This window comes from Canis lupus, chromosome 23 (genome assembly GCF_011100685.1).
Source record: "Canis lupus familiaris isolate Mischka breed German Shepherd chromosome 23, alternate assembly UU_Cfam_GSD_1.0, whole genome shotgun sequence".
Taxonomy (NCBI): Eukaryota; Metazoa; Chordata; class Mammalia; order Carnivora; family Canidae; genus Canis; species Canis lupus.
This window is the reverse complement of record NC_049244.1, coordinates 38,862,520-38,879,028: the sequence shown is the minus strand read 5'-3', so window position 1 is coordinate 38,879,028 and position 16,509 is coordinate 38,862,520. Positions and strand designations below refer to the sequence as shown.

Below are 16,509 nucleotides of genomic sequence, written 5' to 3'. Positions count from 1 at the left end.
CTCCATCCTAACAGAACTCACATTTTTGCTCTGTATCCATATTCCCCTCACATGGACATGTGCTTCAAGGAAAGCTGACCCCATCCACAGCTCCAGGGGTGATCCTGAATTAGTCTAGGCCATGCATTCTGGGGGTTGGGTAATAAACTTACTCTTTATGTATAAAGCATACAGTGCATTAAAATCAGTAATATACATAGCATTAAAATTTCAGGGGAAGGGGAATTTAGAAAGAAAATGTCTAAAAAGACTCCTTAGATGAACAAAAACATTAGTCTGAACCAGAGTAATCCCATCTGATTAGCACAGTGATTTAATTTGGGCCTAATTTAACGTGAGGCCCTTGCCATTTTCTGGAAGAGCTATGGAAAACTAGCAACCCTCCTCCTCTATGTGAATGAGAGGATGAAACCTTTGTCCCAGTCAGCAGTTATTCTATTATCAAAAGGAAAACCAGCTTTGGAGTGAAGTTGGCACTGTAGATGGCAAAGCAGAGATGGACAAAAGCCTCAGTCCTGAATGACATTCTTCAATTACTGACTCAACCAACACTGAAATCTACCCTACCTCTGGATTTCTGCTATTCTGTACCTTTCCTTTTGGTTTAAACCACTTTAAATTGGGTTTCCATTTTCCAAAGCCAAAAGGAAGCACCCTTCCCTAACCACTACTATGAGAATGTCACAGGATTCTTGGGAATATTAATATAAATGAAAGCATATACTACAGTTCCTAGACAAATTAATAAAGTTTTGAAAAAACAATTTGAAGCCATGTGAAGAAAAGTAACAGTTTACTTTGGGCGGGGGGGGGCATGATCTATGAGCCACTACATTTGTTAATTTTAGAAAAATTTATATTCTTTACTTTCAGGAATGTTCATTTTATGAAACAGATTTTGGGGGGGGAAGTAGAAGTAGAGGGGTAAAAATAACTAGGGTGATCAAGTCTTTCTGAGTTTAGACTCTCAAGAATTAGCTTCGAGTTTGGCTTGATTTTCAAGATAACGAATTGTACCATCCCTCTCTCTTAATTTGATACACATTACTATTAGAACATTCCATGCCATTATTCTTTCTGTCATTATTAAAAATAGAAGTGGAAACACAGTGATGTGGCAACCAGAGTTCTCTAAAAAGCTCAAGAGGAACCTCTCCATATGATGCCCGTTATATGTTGCCATACTAGTAGTGTAGCAAACCGCTTGTACTGAGCCCTTAAAATGTCCAGATACTATTGAGCTCTTTACATGTGTTAACTTATTTAGTTTGATAACAAACTCAGAAGATAGGTATTATTAATATCTCCATTTTAAGTATGGGGAAACAGAGGCACAGAGAAATTAATAATTTGCCCAAGGTCATACGGATATTGAATGGTGAACCAGAAGTAAATTCAACTTTATTTATCAAAAGGAGTTAGTATAAACTGCTAAGGTTTCTATAAAACACATGCCCCTCTCATGTGCTTCCTACTCCCCTTAGCTGATTAGTACGCTGACACCCCACACAGTGATTCCTGTTTTCTTCTTTGCTTCCTTTCCTGAAGTAAACACGCTGAGGGCATTATGTAGCCACAGTGACTAGCAAAGCAACCTGATACAAGGTAAGCTTTGAATATTTATGAGATGAATGAGCAGTATGTCACACAACTAATAAATGTCTGAGCTGAAGTCAAATCCAGGGACACAGAACTACAGTTTGGCTTTTAACCTGCAGTCAGATCTGGATGTGAAATCCAGCTATTCTGCTCAATGGTTAGTTGTATGAAGGGGACATGTTGTTTAATTTTTCTAATGCTCTCCTTTTTGCTTATAGAGTTATTGAGAGAATTAAAAGAAACTGTAAAGTGCTTAGCATGGTGGCACAAAGAACTCAATAAAGGTAATTAAGATTATTGTTATGGATATACCACATCCTCATCTTCTTTTATTTTATTTTAAGCCCGTGTTAACACACAATGTTCTCTTAGTTTCAGGTGTACAATATAGTGTGATTCAACAATTTCATATTTCATTCAGTGTTCATACATTTCCTTACCTTGATGAGGGAAAATTAGTTTGTAACTAAAAAGGGCAAATTTGTCTTTTCTAAAATGTCTCAGTATGATACTGCCTTGATTATGATTAGTAGATTCTTACTAGTAACACTTATAATAGGCTTCAAATATAATGCCTTCTACAGTTGGGGGAAAAAAGCCTCCCCACCCCAACTTTATTTTAGCATTTGCTGCCACATTTCTTAACTATAGCCTCTTTAAAGACTCTGTTATCAAGCTCCCACTAAATAAATGCCAAGCACATTTGCATTATGTTCCTACTACCTGGGATCTAAGTAAAACTCTCAAGTCTGCTTTTTCTCTGTGCATTTTCTCCCTTAGAGGGTTTGTGGACTCCTATTTTCAACTATCTCTTCTATTTAACTGATGACCAAGTCTGTATTCCCAGTTTTAACATTTCCTGTCATCTAGCTCATTTCCTGAACATTACTTCAAATCCAGCAGACTTAAAACAGATTCATCACCTTTTCCAGAAAGCAGCTGTACCTCCTGAGATTCCCATTTGTTAAAAGTGTTATCTGTTTTTCAGTTACCCAGGCCTAAACCATCAAGTTTTAACTCCTCTTTCTCCTGTGCTTCCCTAAATCAAGAAGCCAAATCCTACTTGTTCTTTTTCAATAGCAAATAACTAACTATCCATTCTTAACATTTCCTGTGCCCACCCCCAACTCCATTCAGATCCTCATCATTTCACACCTTGAGTTCTGCCTCAGCTTCTTAGGCACTGTCCTTGAATTTACACCCTTCTTCCTACTATCCATCCTGCTCACCATGTTCAGAAGAGTATTCCTAGGGGTGCCTGGGTGGCTCAGTCAGTTAAGCACTGAACTCTTGATTTCAGCTCAAGTTGTGATCTCGGGGTTGTGGGACTGGCCACTGTGCGCACTTGGTGGGGAGTCGGCTTCTCTCCCTCTCTATTCCTCCCACCCCCACTTTTCTCTTTCTCTCAAATAAATAAGGAGATCTTTAAAAAATTACTAAAATTGTCACTTTTCTTAGATTACTCCCAATATTAATAAACTTTTATTAAAGCCAGATTCCTCCACAATCTTGACCCAGACTCTATCTAGCACTATACCCTTAGGAACTATCCTCTCTAGCCAAACTATTTCTCCTAACCCTCTCCGATTTGCCTTTATTCAAGACGGACCCTCTTCTAGCTTGTTATGAAAATTCCAGTTATGAAAGTTTTGTCTTCCTAATAAATAGCAAACGCCATGAGGGCCAAATTAATTTCTTATATTCTGTATCTTTTTCCTTATCTATAAATGTTACTTAATAGTAAGAGCTCAATAGACATTTGTTTCTGAATATTTTCTCAGTGTATTTGATTTAAATATATAAATGCTTATTATTTTTCATCAACTAATGTACAAATGCATAAAATTTCATTATAATTTTAATGAGTAATTATCAATTAGAGAATTTCATATGTCCCCTTCCCTGTTTTACATTTTTGTGTTTTATGTCTAAAATATATAAAAACAAATAATGGACTGAAAATTCTTAGTTCATTTTTTTGAAATAAGCAACAACAAAAACTCAAAGTGATTAGTTCCTTCCAAGATGGCAAAAAAGAAGCACACTTGAGCTAGGACTCAGTCAACACCTCTGCCATATTCCAGCTGTCCTGTTAAAACCACATTGGGGCTCAGTATTTAGTTGAGACTGAATTTATCAATTTCTGACATTTCCCCTGCTCTAAAATGTTGTTAAACATACAGTACAAAGGCAAAGAAAAGACTAAAAGATGGATAGATAACTCTTAGGAAAGCTTAGGGTTTCATCTGCATTCTTATTCACTAAGAAAACCCCCACCAAATTGCTGATTTTTCACTTATCATAGTAAAATCACAAACACAAGGCTCACTGAATTAATGTGTACAAGCAGACATGCTTATTTGTAGCTAACATCATGTTGCATGCAAAAGCGACACACAATGGAAATGCATGAAAATTAGTGGGTATATATGTGCAGATTACACTTTGAATGCTTTATGAATCATCCACAAATGCTCGGAAGTGAGTGTTAAGTGCCATTATGAAGCCAGATGACAAGATTTTTTTTCCTACCAGTTTTCTCAATTCCCACTTGAATCGGTTTGGCTGTCTCTGTTATGCCTTGGAAATGATGTCAATACAATTCTGAGACTGCTGCTAGGGAGCACAAAACATTATAGGTCCTATATAAACAATGTTTTTTTTTTTTTTTAATCTTTCTTTTTTATTTGACAATTGGGTTTTATGGTTCTATTCTATTTCTTTCTTAAGATTAGATGACCAGAGTCTGATAATATTAACCTGAATCTATACTCAATAGGACAACCAAAGTATAAGAATTCAAACCATATTTTTGCTTTACAGATGCCCAATAGCTAATAAGCCTAAGTTTATAAATTGTGTCTCTGAGATATAATGTTAATGTAACTCTAGACCTAAACCAATGTAATTTTCAATAAAAATTCCTTCCTAAACCTAATTTCTTACAAAAACAAAATTTAAACAGCTTTTGATTACCTTGAAACTGGATATAGAAGTGGGTTTTTGTGCACTTTTAAGAGTCTCATTGACCCATTTAATAATAATTTCATCATTTACTTTTTCACCCTCTCCAAGATCTGATAACACATTCAATGTGTACCTGTAACAGAAAAAATGTATATTTGAGAGTGAAAGGGGAGAAAGGGATGAAATTTGATCACATCATTTATATCAATATTAGATAAATATTTAAGTATTTTGGTTCTAATAAATATTTCTACCTTTTTCTGGTATTTGCATTTAGTCACATTCCAAAGTTGAAAAGCTCATAATCAGAAACAAAAACTACTATACAGTATTAAAAAAAAAAAAATCCCTTACATAGCAGTTTTTAAGAGGCATTAATAAAAGTGATCATTTCCAGAGATTTGACCCACTTTTACACAAAATGTATTATCAACGGTAAATCATTTAAAAATATATTTTACACTGTGTAATTGTTTGTTATTCTCAAAAATAGCCAAAATTTTAGTTCATATAACTTGCTGAAGGAAACAGTATTGCTATAAATATATCAGCCTTTACCTTCTCATCAGCTGCCATACCAGTGCCAGAGTAAGTGTTGAATTCCCTTCATTTAGGTCCTGCCCAGCAATGCCAACCAAGGAGAATTTAGCCTCAGTCTTCCCAAGTTCCACTGCATAGTTACAGTTTTCAATCTATAAATAATTAAGTAAAAGCTTTGGTTTAAAAACATGTTTTTAAAAATATATCTCTTGAATATGCCAGCTTTGTTCAGTCATCTGAAAATAACTGATGATACCTTCAATTTATATGAAGAATATCATTTCACAATAACACTGAAATTAAGGAAATGTTTATTCCCATTTTATTATTATTCCTATTTTATAGCTTAGGTATGAAAGCACTGAAGGGTTAACGTAAATAAAGAACTGGCTAGGAAGTTTTAAAATCTAACCCAGAAGTCTTGACTGTCCAAGATTACATAGCTTATCAGAGGCAAATCTGTGACTAAAAACCTGGGTTTCCTGCATTCTACAAATAGAGTTAAATACTGTTTTGTCTAAATTTAAAACTAAGGAATAAAGAAATTGTTTCATTAAGAAACTTCATCTCCCATTTCTTCATCCAGATATTATTCATCTTTCAAAATTTAGCTTTAGCCCACTTTCTTCAATAAAGGTTTAACCTTATCTATACCACCTGATACAATATACCCCTTATTGAACTTCCAATAATGCTTATTTTGTAATGCTTATGCACCATCTTCTACTTAGCAATTTATGTACTTTCTTTTGTCAACCATGGGACAGGCTCCTTTTAAAGGGCAAAAACTATATCATGTACAAGTCTCTATCATACTCTTCTCCATCCCCAGCCCAGAACCCATCACAATGCCCTGCCTACAGTAAGAATCTGATGAATGAAAGTAAATTATTTACCTACCTACCTATTTTTTTCCAGTGATATAAGTACAGTTCATTCCTTTCTTTAGTAAATTCTTTTTGTCTACTTGTCCTCTATAGATGTTTATTATCTCCAGTCTTCCTATCTCAGGGTTATTTGTGTGTGTGCGTGTGTGTGTGTGTGTATAAATTCTTAGATATTAGAGTCTTTTTCTCCAGTGAAATTGTAAGCTCTCATAATCTTGTAAATACCCCTAGTAGTAAACTGTGCTTCCTGAATACTTTTTGGGATAAAATAAACATTTAGTTAAGAAAAATAGTGTAACTGGTTTCTTCTGATTTTCTTTCCCAAGTTAGTTAAGACCTCATTACAAAACAATTCAACCTGAGATACACAGATACATTTTTTTTTCTAATAAAGTATTTCTTGAAAAAGTGAGAAAGGAACCACACAATAACAGAATTTGCACAAATGGGTATTTTCTCTAAAAAAGAAAATCCAAATTCCCAAAGACCTGTTTGTTACAAATAAAAATGCACGAAGATCCTTTGATCCTGCAGTAGCATCTGCCTGGTTCTCTTACTAAGTTTCATAAAATCTTTGCTATGTATACATTTTTTTAAAATACAAGGAGATAATATTTTAAAATCCCTTCTTCTTCCTAGTAGTCATACATTAGATTTAGTCTAAAAATATATGCTATAGAAAAAATATATGCTATAGAAATTATATATTATAAATAGAAACCTAATTTATAGAAAATAGCACCAAAGTTCTGATTATGTAACAGTGTGAACAGGAGAGAGAAAAACCAGCATATTTTCCACTGACACCTGTTTCAATGGGAGAATTTTCTAGCAATAATAAATAATCACTTATGCGTAAAATGTGTTTCAATAAAAGACCATCTGTTTTATAGTTAGACCAAAATTCCTAAGGGGAATGATGGTGAGGAGGGTGCTCAGGGTTACTAGAGGCCTAAGATGTTGATATGACCAGCAATGAAAGGGTACCTGGAAATGGATGCTAACATAAGGAAAAAGATGTGTTCTATTTTTTGAGCAACAGTTGATTCCAAATTTGGCAAAACTTCTAAGATCTGGAGAGGTACCAAACTAGAGAAAGAATAAGAAATTCAGCGCTAGAGATAAGCTGTGTTTATGGTACTACTTAACACTCTAAAAATGGATCTGCTCTCTGAGGAAGTAAATATAGAAAGTTAAGAGCAGTGGGCCAAGAACTGAGCCTTGGAAATTCCTAGAGTTGTCAGGCTAAAAAACAAAAACCTGTGAAAGTTAAGAATAAACACAAAGCAAGAAAAAAATTGGAGAGTGCAGTTTCATAGAGTTAATGGGAGAAATGAAGATCAAACACTTCAAATGCTGTGGGGTAAAGTGAAGCTTAGATCATTTGTAAAATAGAGAAAAATTACATAAAAGGATACAGGGTTTCAAGTGAAAAGAAATATTGAAGAAATAATGAAGAAAGACTATTTAAGTGGTGCAATTTTATGAACTTTACAAAGGAAGCAAAATGATGTCTGCTTATGAATGCCCAAAGCCTATAAAATAAGCCTCTGTGATATTGTCATGAAAGTACTGCTTCATTTTTTTAATATCTTGAATTTAATATCTTTAATATCTTGAGGCCTTATGTTTCATCCTATAAACAGCTGGTATTTGTTGAAACATTTTACATATGATTCACTTGTAACATCTCATATTAAAATTCCAAATAAAATGAGTGGTTTAATTTTTGTTTTCCTGTTAGATTTTGCATCTGCTTACTCCTAAAGGAACTAGAAAAAGAACAAAGCCCATAGTTAGTAGAAGAAAGGAAAATAATAAAGAGAAAAGCAGAAAAAAATGAAATATGAGGCTTTAAAAAAAACAATAGAAAAGATTAGGAAACCAAGAGTTGGTCTTTGAAAAGATAAACAAAATTTATGAACCTTTATCCAGACTCATCAAGAAGAAAAGAGAGGACTCAAATAAATAAAATCAGAAATGAAAGAGAAATAACTGACAGGTGAATTCTACTAAACATTTAAAGAAGAGTTAATACCTATTCTTCTGAAACTAGTCCAAAAAATAGAAAAAGACAAGAACAAGTGTTGGTAAAGATGTTGAGAAAAAGGAATGCTTGTGTACTGTTGGTGGGACTGTATATTAGTACAGCCACTGTGAACACAGTATGGAGGTTCTTCAAAATATTAAAAATAAAAATACCATACAACCCAGTAATTCCAGTACTGGTATTTACAAAAAAAAAAAAAAAAAAAAAAAAAAAAGCAGAAGCACCAATTCAAAAAGATCCATGTACTCTGATGTTTACTGCAACATTATTTACAATAGCCAAGATATGGAAGCAACCCAGTGTCCACTGATAGACAAATGGATAAATATGTATACACAATGGAATATTACTTGGCCATAACAAAGAATGAGATCTTGCTATTTGTGACAACATGGATGGACCTAGAGAATATTAATGCTAAGTGAAATAAGTCGGCCAGTGAGGACAAATACCATATGATTTCACATATATGTGGAATCTAAAAAAAACAAGCAAAAAGAAGCAGAAACAGACCCATAAATGCAGAGAACTGGTGGTTGCAGAGGGGAAGAGTGAGGAATGGATAAAATGGATTAAAGAAAGTGGGAAGTGCAGGCTTCCAGTTATGGAATCATCATCATTCATCTGCCAGATATTCTCCCACCAACTGTAATCAAGTCACTGCCCTGCTCAAAAACGTTTAATGGCTTTCCATTACTTCTAGTTTAAAACACAAGCTTTTTAATCTGACAGTCAAGATTCTCAATATCTGGCTCCAGCTGAAATTTTTAATGTTCATACTCACTTCTTACCTCTGGGAATCTTCTGCTATAGGCAACATTCCCAGAAATGCGTTTTATATTTTCCCATCACTATTCCTTTTCCTGATCCTTAGCAACCCCCTCCAGTCTTCTTTCTCAAATTCTCACACAAATACCACCTCCTGCATGAAGCCTCACATGATAAGTGCAGGCTGTTGCCTTTTCTTCCTTAGAACTCATAATCATTTCTGTGTACACTATATTATAGCTGTTTGTACACATATCTAATGTTTTTAGGCTTCTTGAGGACCAACTCCGTGTCTTGTGCTATTTTATATTCTGCATTGCACTGTACAAGTAATAGGTAATCAATAAATATCTGTCAAAAGATATTAACACATAACCAGTAAAGATTTGGCAAGTTCTGATGATTATAAAACAGGGGTGAATTTATGATGCACCTCAAAGAACATTAAGTACTAAAACTTGTTAAAGACAAAAACAGTTAATATAAAGTATCTGACTGGGTGAACTGTCTTCATCTTTCCAAATATTTATTAAAGCCCATTTATAAAAGGGCTATGAAGTGTAACACATTTTGGTTTAAATCAGAATCATGGGGACAGACCACACATTACTAAGCTTTATGAAACTCCAAATCCTCTGTTTTATATTAGAACAATAACATATCCTTAGTGGTTATCTCATCCACCTTCTTCATGTTCCCTCCAAGAGCAGGATAAGGAGGTTTGTTGACACGGCTCCACTTGACTGGCACACGGATCATTTCATAGAGCTGAAAGATCACTAAAGCATCTGCAAGGTCACTAAAACAAGAGGAAAAGATGATGAAGGAGGAGGAAATTTTATTAAGCACAAATGAAGATAGGCTTAGGTCTTCAAAAATACTACAGGGTCATTTAATGCTTAAAAAATGACAGGACAAGGGCACCTAGGTGGCTCAGTTAAGTGACCAATTCATGATTTAGGTGCAGGTCATGATCCCATAGATCATGAGACTGAGCCCCATGTCCAGCTCTGTACTCAGAACACTCAGCGGGGAATCTGCTTGAAATTCTCTCCCTCTGCCGCTCCCCCATCCCCACCCCCACTCACACTCACTCATTCTCTGAAATAGATAAATCTGAAAAAAATGACATCATTTAACCCAGGACTTTTTTTTTTCTTTTTTCAAATTTTTATTTAAATTCTAGTTAGGTTTAAAAATAAATAAATAAATTCTAGTTAGGTAACATACAGTGTAATACTGCTTTCAGGAGTAGAATTCACTGGTTGACCCAGAACTTCTAATCTAGGAATCTGTCCAAAATTTTTTTTATGTTTACAAAGTTATATGTACAAAGACATTCATTGCCACACTATTCATAAATGTGGAAGCAACTTAAATGCCTGGTACTAGGGGGCTGTTGAATAAACCATCCATACTAGAGACTCCTGGTCCACCATAAAAAATAAGGTAGATCTCTATGTACTTACATGAAAAGCTTTACAAACATACTATGTTTAAAAAAGCAAGTGGCAGAACAGTGCATACAGTTTACTATGTATAAAATTTATTTTCAAATTTGAGAGTATTTAAATACCTATATATGCTATGGACTGTTAATAGCAATATCTCTAGGCAGGGGAAAAAAGAAGTAAGGGAGATGTAAGGGAAGTATTATCATGTTTTAATTTATTCTATGAATAAATTCAGAAGTTCCTGAAACTTCTACAGTGAGAATAAATTCATGTATTATGTATGTATTAGGATTTTCTTAAACTTTTAAAAAATCCTACAAAAATCACAATAGCCACAAAGTAGGCAGCTGTTCATGTTAAATAATGAGAGTTAAACGGAAGGAATTTATGAGCAAGTAGGCGTTATTGAAGTAAGAATAGTATTACTTTGGATTCAGAAAAACCATTCTTCTGAGATGCTCAAAGTATATCCGTTGAGTCTGTTTTCAATTTTGTATGCTAAGGACATAAAGCAACAGCAACTGATTTTTAAAACTGGTAGCTCTATGATGTATTATGTGGCTTTTCTCCCTCAACAGCTTGTTCACTAAGTTGTTTTACTAAGATTCAGGTGAAATTTACTGTGCAACTCTGAGCATACACCTTACGGCAATGAAGGGAACTGGGCCCTGTGCTGAGTGATGGAAAGATAAAGTCTATTTTGAAGGCAATTAAGAGCTGACTGGGTTATCTATAAAAGCACATGGAAAATTTTGTATAAAAATATTACTAAACCATTTGTATTGGTTCTGAATTTGTCTTTTTACTTTAAATGACTCATTCTTATTTCTATTTAGTAAAGTATTATTATTCATGTTTTGCAAATAGGGAAACTGAAGCCCAGAAAGTTGAAATGATTTCCAGAGAATTCAAGATGCAGTCCTGAACCAACTTGTCATAGAAAAAGTCCAGGACTAATAGTTCTTCAAATATATTAAATAACTTGTGTAGGGGAAAGAATTTTCATTTAAAATCAATCTAAATTATGCTATTGCTTTGGTTTGCTTTAGATTTGGTGTACTGCAGGAGAGGAGTTAAAATAACTTAGGGTTGGGGTAACTGGGTGGCTCAGCTGGTTAAGTATCTGCCTTCAGCTCAGGTCATTATTCCACAGTCCTGGGATCCAGCCCCGCATTGGGCTTCTAGCTCAGTCGGGAGTCTGCTTCTCCCTCACCTTTTCCCTCCCCCCTCAACTTGTGTGTGTGCGTGCACTCTATCTTCCTCTCTCAAGTAAATAAAATCTTTTTTAAAAAATAAGTAACTTAGAATATGATCCAGACACAAATTCATGGACACATGGTTCTGGTGCCAGCTAGACCTCTGGCTATTGCTTTTCTATATATGATAGTCCTCTTGAGGGTTATGTTGAGGATATTCTGAATTCCCTTTTCCAAAATAAAATTACATATATCTAGAAGTCCTGTGCTATCATTTCAGGGTCCATGTAACTACATATAATCTTTAAAAAATGTGGTCAATTCTCTTCTCCACTCTCAACTATAGGGAACTCTAGTGATTGTGACATTTATGAAAAAGTTACCATGAGTCTCAACAAATCTTAATCCCCTACTTTTAAATCTACTTTGTAATTTAAAAAGAAATTTACTTTGAAATTTACATGCTCATTGTAAGAAAAGCAAAAACACGTATTAAGTCACTAAGATTAAAAGTAAGTCTTCTCATTACTCTCCATCCTACTACCCAGGGTGCATACACTTTGTATTCATCCCTCTGGGTTTTAAAAAATATTATATACAAATGTGTATACACTCCATTTTTTTCTTGCAAGATAAGAAAGGAGGGGTTTTTTTTTTTTAATTTTTAAAAGATTTTATTTATTTGAGAAAGAGAGAGAGAGAGCATGAGCAGCAGGAAGAGGTAGAGGGAGAAGCTGAGCAGGGAGCCCAATGTGGGACTCCATTCCAGGGCTCTGGGATCATGACCTGAGCTGACAAAAGACACTTAGCCAACTGAGCCACCCAGGTACCCAAGAAAGCAGTTTAATCCCAACATTTTTTTTGTGCTATAAATGCTTGTATTAAGAAAAAAAGTTCAAGTAGACAACTTTAACATTACACCACAAGAACTAGAAAAAGAAGAAATTTATCTGAAATTTAGTAGAGGAAGGAAATAACAAAGAAAAGTCAGAAATAAATAAAACAGAGACCAGAATAAACAATAACATAACACTGAAAGTAATGACCAGTTTTAAAAAAAAATTGGCAATGCTTTGTATTCTCAATTTTAAATTAAAAAAATGGAATCATACTAGACCTATTCTTCTTTTTGTTAAAAATATTTATTTTATATATATAGAGAGAGAGGGAGCAGGCACAGGGATGAGGGTGCAGAGGGAGAGAGAATCTTAAGTAGACTCCCTGCTGAATGTGGAGCTCCACACAAGGGCTCAATCTCATGACCCTGAGATCACAATCTGAACTGAAACCAAGAGTCAGGTGCTTAACCAACTGTACCACCCAGGTGCCCCTGACCTATTAGTCTTTTCTATCAAGTATATATTATAGACATTCTTTCACATTATTCTATAAAATTCTTATCCCCTCCTCACACCAAGTATTTGATTCCTTTCCTGCCCTGCTACTATAATGAGAGTTCCAGTCTAAATGGTATATATCTCTGTCATCTAGCTGGAATTTATACACTTTTGTTTTTTTAAAACAGTTTAGTGCATCCCTTTACTTATTTTAAGTATTTATTTATTTACTTTAAATATTTATTTATTTGAGAGACAGCACGCACAATGACGGAGGGAGAGAGAGTCCCAAGCAGACTCTGCACACTAAACGCAGAGTTCTAGGCGGGGTTCAATCCCGCGTCTGTGAGATTATGACCTGAGCCAAAACCAAGAGTTGGCCGCTTAACCGACTGAGCCACCTAGGTGCCCCAAGGAATTTATAGACTTTTAAAAAGTTCATCAAATATTAGTCTATCACATCAAAACAAGTTACCTAAGGTGGTACTGATTTTTATTTTAAACCATAATTTGAATATATACCAAGAAGCAGAAATTACTGTATCATAAATCCTCAACTAGCCAATGACTTGGTCTTTTGTGGCAATAGACTTAAGTTCATAATTAAATAATAACTTAGTTATTTGTAAATTATTAATATACAATTAGCTAAAGCTGAGTTCTTTTCCATTTTTAAAGGCAGGTTGGTAGATAATATAATAGAAAAGGAAGGTTTCCTTTTACCCAAATCTAAAAAGACACATTGTTAGTACTACCAGACAGCACAGAAAATGATTCAGTAAAATATTTTCTTAGTCCTACCAATATTGATAATGTGTTGTCATTTTTAAACAAGAAAGAATAAGATAAATTATAATTACTGAGGGAAAGCAAGTTATTTATACAAGTTAGAAAAAAATTGCAACAAATTATGAGATAATTGAGAGATCTGGGCAAAATAAAGTGTGAGTTTTCATTTAAAATATTGATATAATGATAAGAACAGTTTATAAAATATTACTATTCTAATCTGTTACAGTTGAAATAATTTATTATTTTTCTGATCAATTATAAAAGAATAGGATAGATTATCTTTACCAAATTGGTTATTTATATCATCAAAAATTGTAACTAATACTATTATATTCTGATCTTTTTAAATAATACTTTTGTTTAAAAATCCATTGTATTGCCAATCTCCAGCATTCTGAAATTGTAAATGTTGGTTTAAATTTTTGTGATTTTTAGAAAATGTACTAATGTAAACATACCTATGGTTTGAAACTAGAAAAGTTAGACTCTGGTCATAAACCTAAAACATAATAAGACATTTACCTGTACAGATGATTAATGTATGGGTTGACCCCCAAGGAATTCATCCAGTTCCGAAATGTCCTTTCTTCCTTGCTCTCTCCTAGAGTGGACACAAGTTCATACTGATGATTCAGGACAAAAGGCATCAAGAAATATATTTTAAACCATCCTGGCAGGTACAAACCAGCCATACATACTTTGCTGTGGTTTCTGCGATACTATAATCTTTCAGGGGGAGAAGTCAGTCTTATTGCCAAAGTCTCTTTTCCCTTCTCTGTCTAGAAGGCCTCCATTTGCTCCAAATTTCTCTATCTAGAGTCCTTTCTTTGATGCCAGTGAACCACTGAGTCCTGGGTTTCTCTATCCAAAAAATAACAGAGAAACTTATATGGTCATGTCTGTAGTTATGATTACATGCAAAAGGGGCTGGCTAAAAATTAATGAAACAAAATCTTTTAGCAGTCGGGTAACATTAGCACAGTAAACCAAAAGAAAAGCTGTGCTCTTCCCAATGCAGTGTTTCTAAATCTGTACAGGTTTTGGTTTTACAGGAAAATTTCTGGGCACACAAACCTACATTTTAATTAAGCCAAACAGCAATGAAGGGGAGAGAGGATTACAGGTAATATAAAAATAAGCAGTGAAGGGATATAACTATTTTACAGGTTTCCTGAGTTTATTTTAGATTGTCACTATTGAAAACATATGAGGGAACACGACACATACACAGGATGCTAAGAGAAAGACATCTTATCCTATTAAGTCCCTAGACCTCAAAAGATCACCTCAGTAAGAAACTCCTGCAGGCACTGTTATTTAACCCATGATTACTTAACCTTCCTGAGCGTTCCCTTCAAAGCAGTACTTATACCATCTATAAAGAAAACTTGGGCTAAGAGCCAAATGAACTCTCCTTGCCATGTCTGCCTTCCAGTCATCCCTTAGATTAGAAATAGTCCTAAGCGACTATCTGTAGTAGTATTTGTTTTCAGCAAAGATAGGGGACAGTGGAATGGCCTAACCCACATCTCATCATCAGACGCCTGAAAAACTGAAAACATTTACACTTCTCATCACTTCTAAACTATAGGCAAATTCAGATCACTCCCTAACTTTGACTCATGTGGGATTCTCAGGATAATTAGGCATCTAAATCTATAACCATCTGAGCTCCAGGGACCCATTCCTATAGAGCCATCTCTGCAATCATCTTCAGACTAAATGCCATAGATAGGATAATCATGGACAGCCAAAAGAGAAACCAAGCCTTGTAAAATCTAAAGGATTCAGGTTTTTTGTGCAGCTGCTCAGGAAATAATCTGTCAGCTGTATTTTCATTTGATTTTCTATGCTAATACCTAAGGCATTCCCAGAATCTACTTTAATTCTTGCTCTATCATATTATATAGCCAATATAATTTCTTAAATTTTTTTCCCTCTGGTCTGCATAAAAGGTAACTGACCAGTCTGTTCTATCTGCCACTATCACTTTATGATAACCTATTTGAAAACCATTTTAAACAGAAATAAACTAAATATTCCTAGAAATCATGCTTGCCTGTTTGTAGGAGTTATTAAACAAGTGCAAATGAAATGAACTTTCCTCAAAGTGACATAAATATAAGTGTACTATCATCAACAGTTTGATGCATGTGACTTGGATTTACCTTTTAGTTATTTCTGTATTACAATCTGCAATTGATTTTTCTCTAGTAATTAGAAAAATTTTACATTATTTCCTTCTGGGAAAATCCAAGTTGTGTTTTAAAATTACAAACATTGATAGTGTAACAATAGCCTAATTTTTAATTGAATTAAAATCCAAAATTTGCTGTACCTGAAGATACAACAAATAATATTTTAAAAGACACTAGTATTTTACTGATTCTGAAACTGTTATAAGCTTCAGGGGTTCATATTTCTTCCCATGTTCTCAAATGATTATATTATTATTTTAATTTTTGGTGCCTGGAAAGTAAAATAGATTATGTAAGTAAGCATTTATTTATCTAATACCATTTCAAGTTGTCTTGGTAAATAAATGCTCAAAGCCAGAAGCAGTATGCATTTGTGCAAGAGCCATGGTAAAGCACTAGAAAAACATATGTATTCCAGATTGTAAGTGCTGTCTGTATTGGAGACAACTGAAGCAATCTTAGAAGTAAAACATTCATTGCCGATATAAAAGACAGAAAAAACTATAGAACATTTCATTTTCAGGGCCAAACTGATAACTGCAAATGACAAAAGTTTCAGAAAAAAACAATAAATATACTATAAGTAAACTACTAAGAGGAAAGAGAAGGAACTAACATATATTTAACACTCACTAAATGTGCTAAGTGATATTTTCCTTTTTCCAACCTATTACTGAGCACATACTGTATGCTAAACTCTTCCATTCATGAAAGGTCATTT

General features: G+C 34.2%; 1 protein-coding gene and 1 long non-coding RNA gene across 3 annotated transcripts in view; one reads left to right on the top strand and one right to left on the bottom strand.

Moving 5' to 3' along the window:
- The window catches only part of PLS1 (plastin 1), a 103,388-nt gene that overhangs the window by 2,932 nt on the left and 83,947 nt on the right, over positions 1-16,509 (bottom strand). For both annotated transcript variants that reach the window (XM_038571108.1, XM_038571109.1), the window contains exons 11-14: positions 14,113-14,191; positions 9,496-9,610; positions 5,125-5,258; positions 4,576-4,699 (exon numbers count right to left, since the gene is read on the bottom strand). In XM_038571108.1, the coding sequence (XP_038427036.1) occupies positions 4,576-4,699; positions 5,125-5,258; positions 9,496-9,610; positions 14,113-14,191 (452 nt within the window). The remainder of the gene's footprint in view (positions 1-4,575; positions 4,700-5,124; positions 5,259-9,495; positions 9,611-14,112; positions 14,192-16,509) is intronic.
- Positions 1-16,509, top strand: part of LOC102156734 — a 29,017-nt gene that overhangs the window by 5,460 nt on the left and 7,048 nt on the right. Inside the window, exon 2 of the long non-coding RNA XR_005377106.1 lies at positions 1,818-1,883. This is a non-coding gene — a long non-coding RNA (uncharacterized LOC102156734). The remainder of the gene's footprint in view (positions 1-1,817; positions 1,884-16,509) is intronic.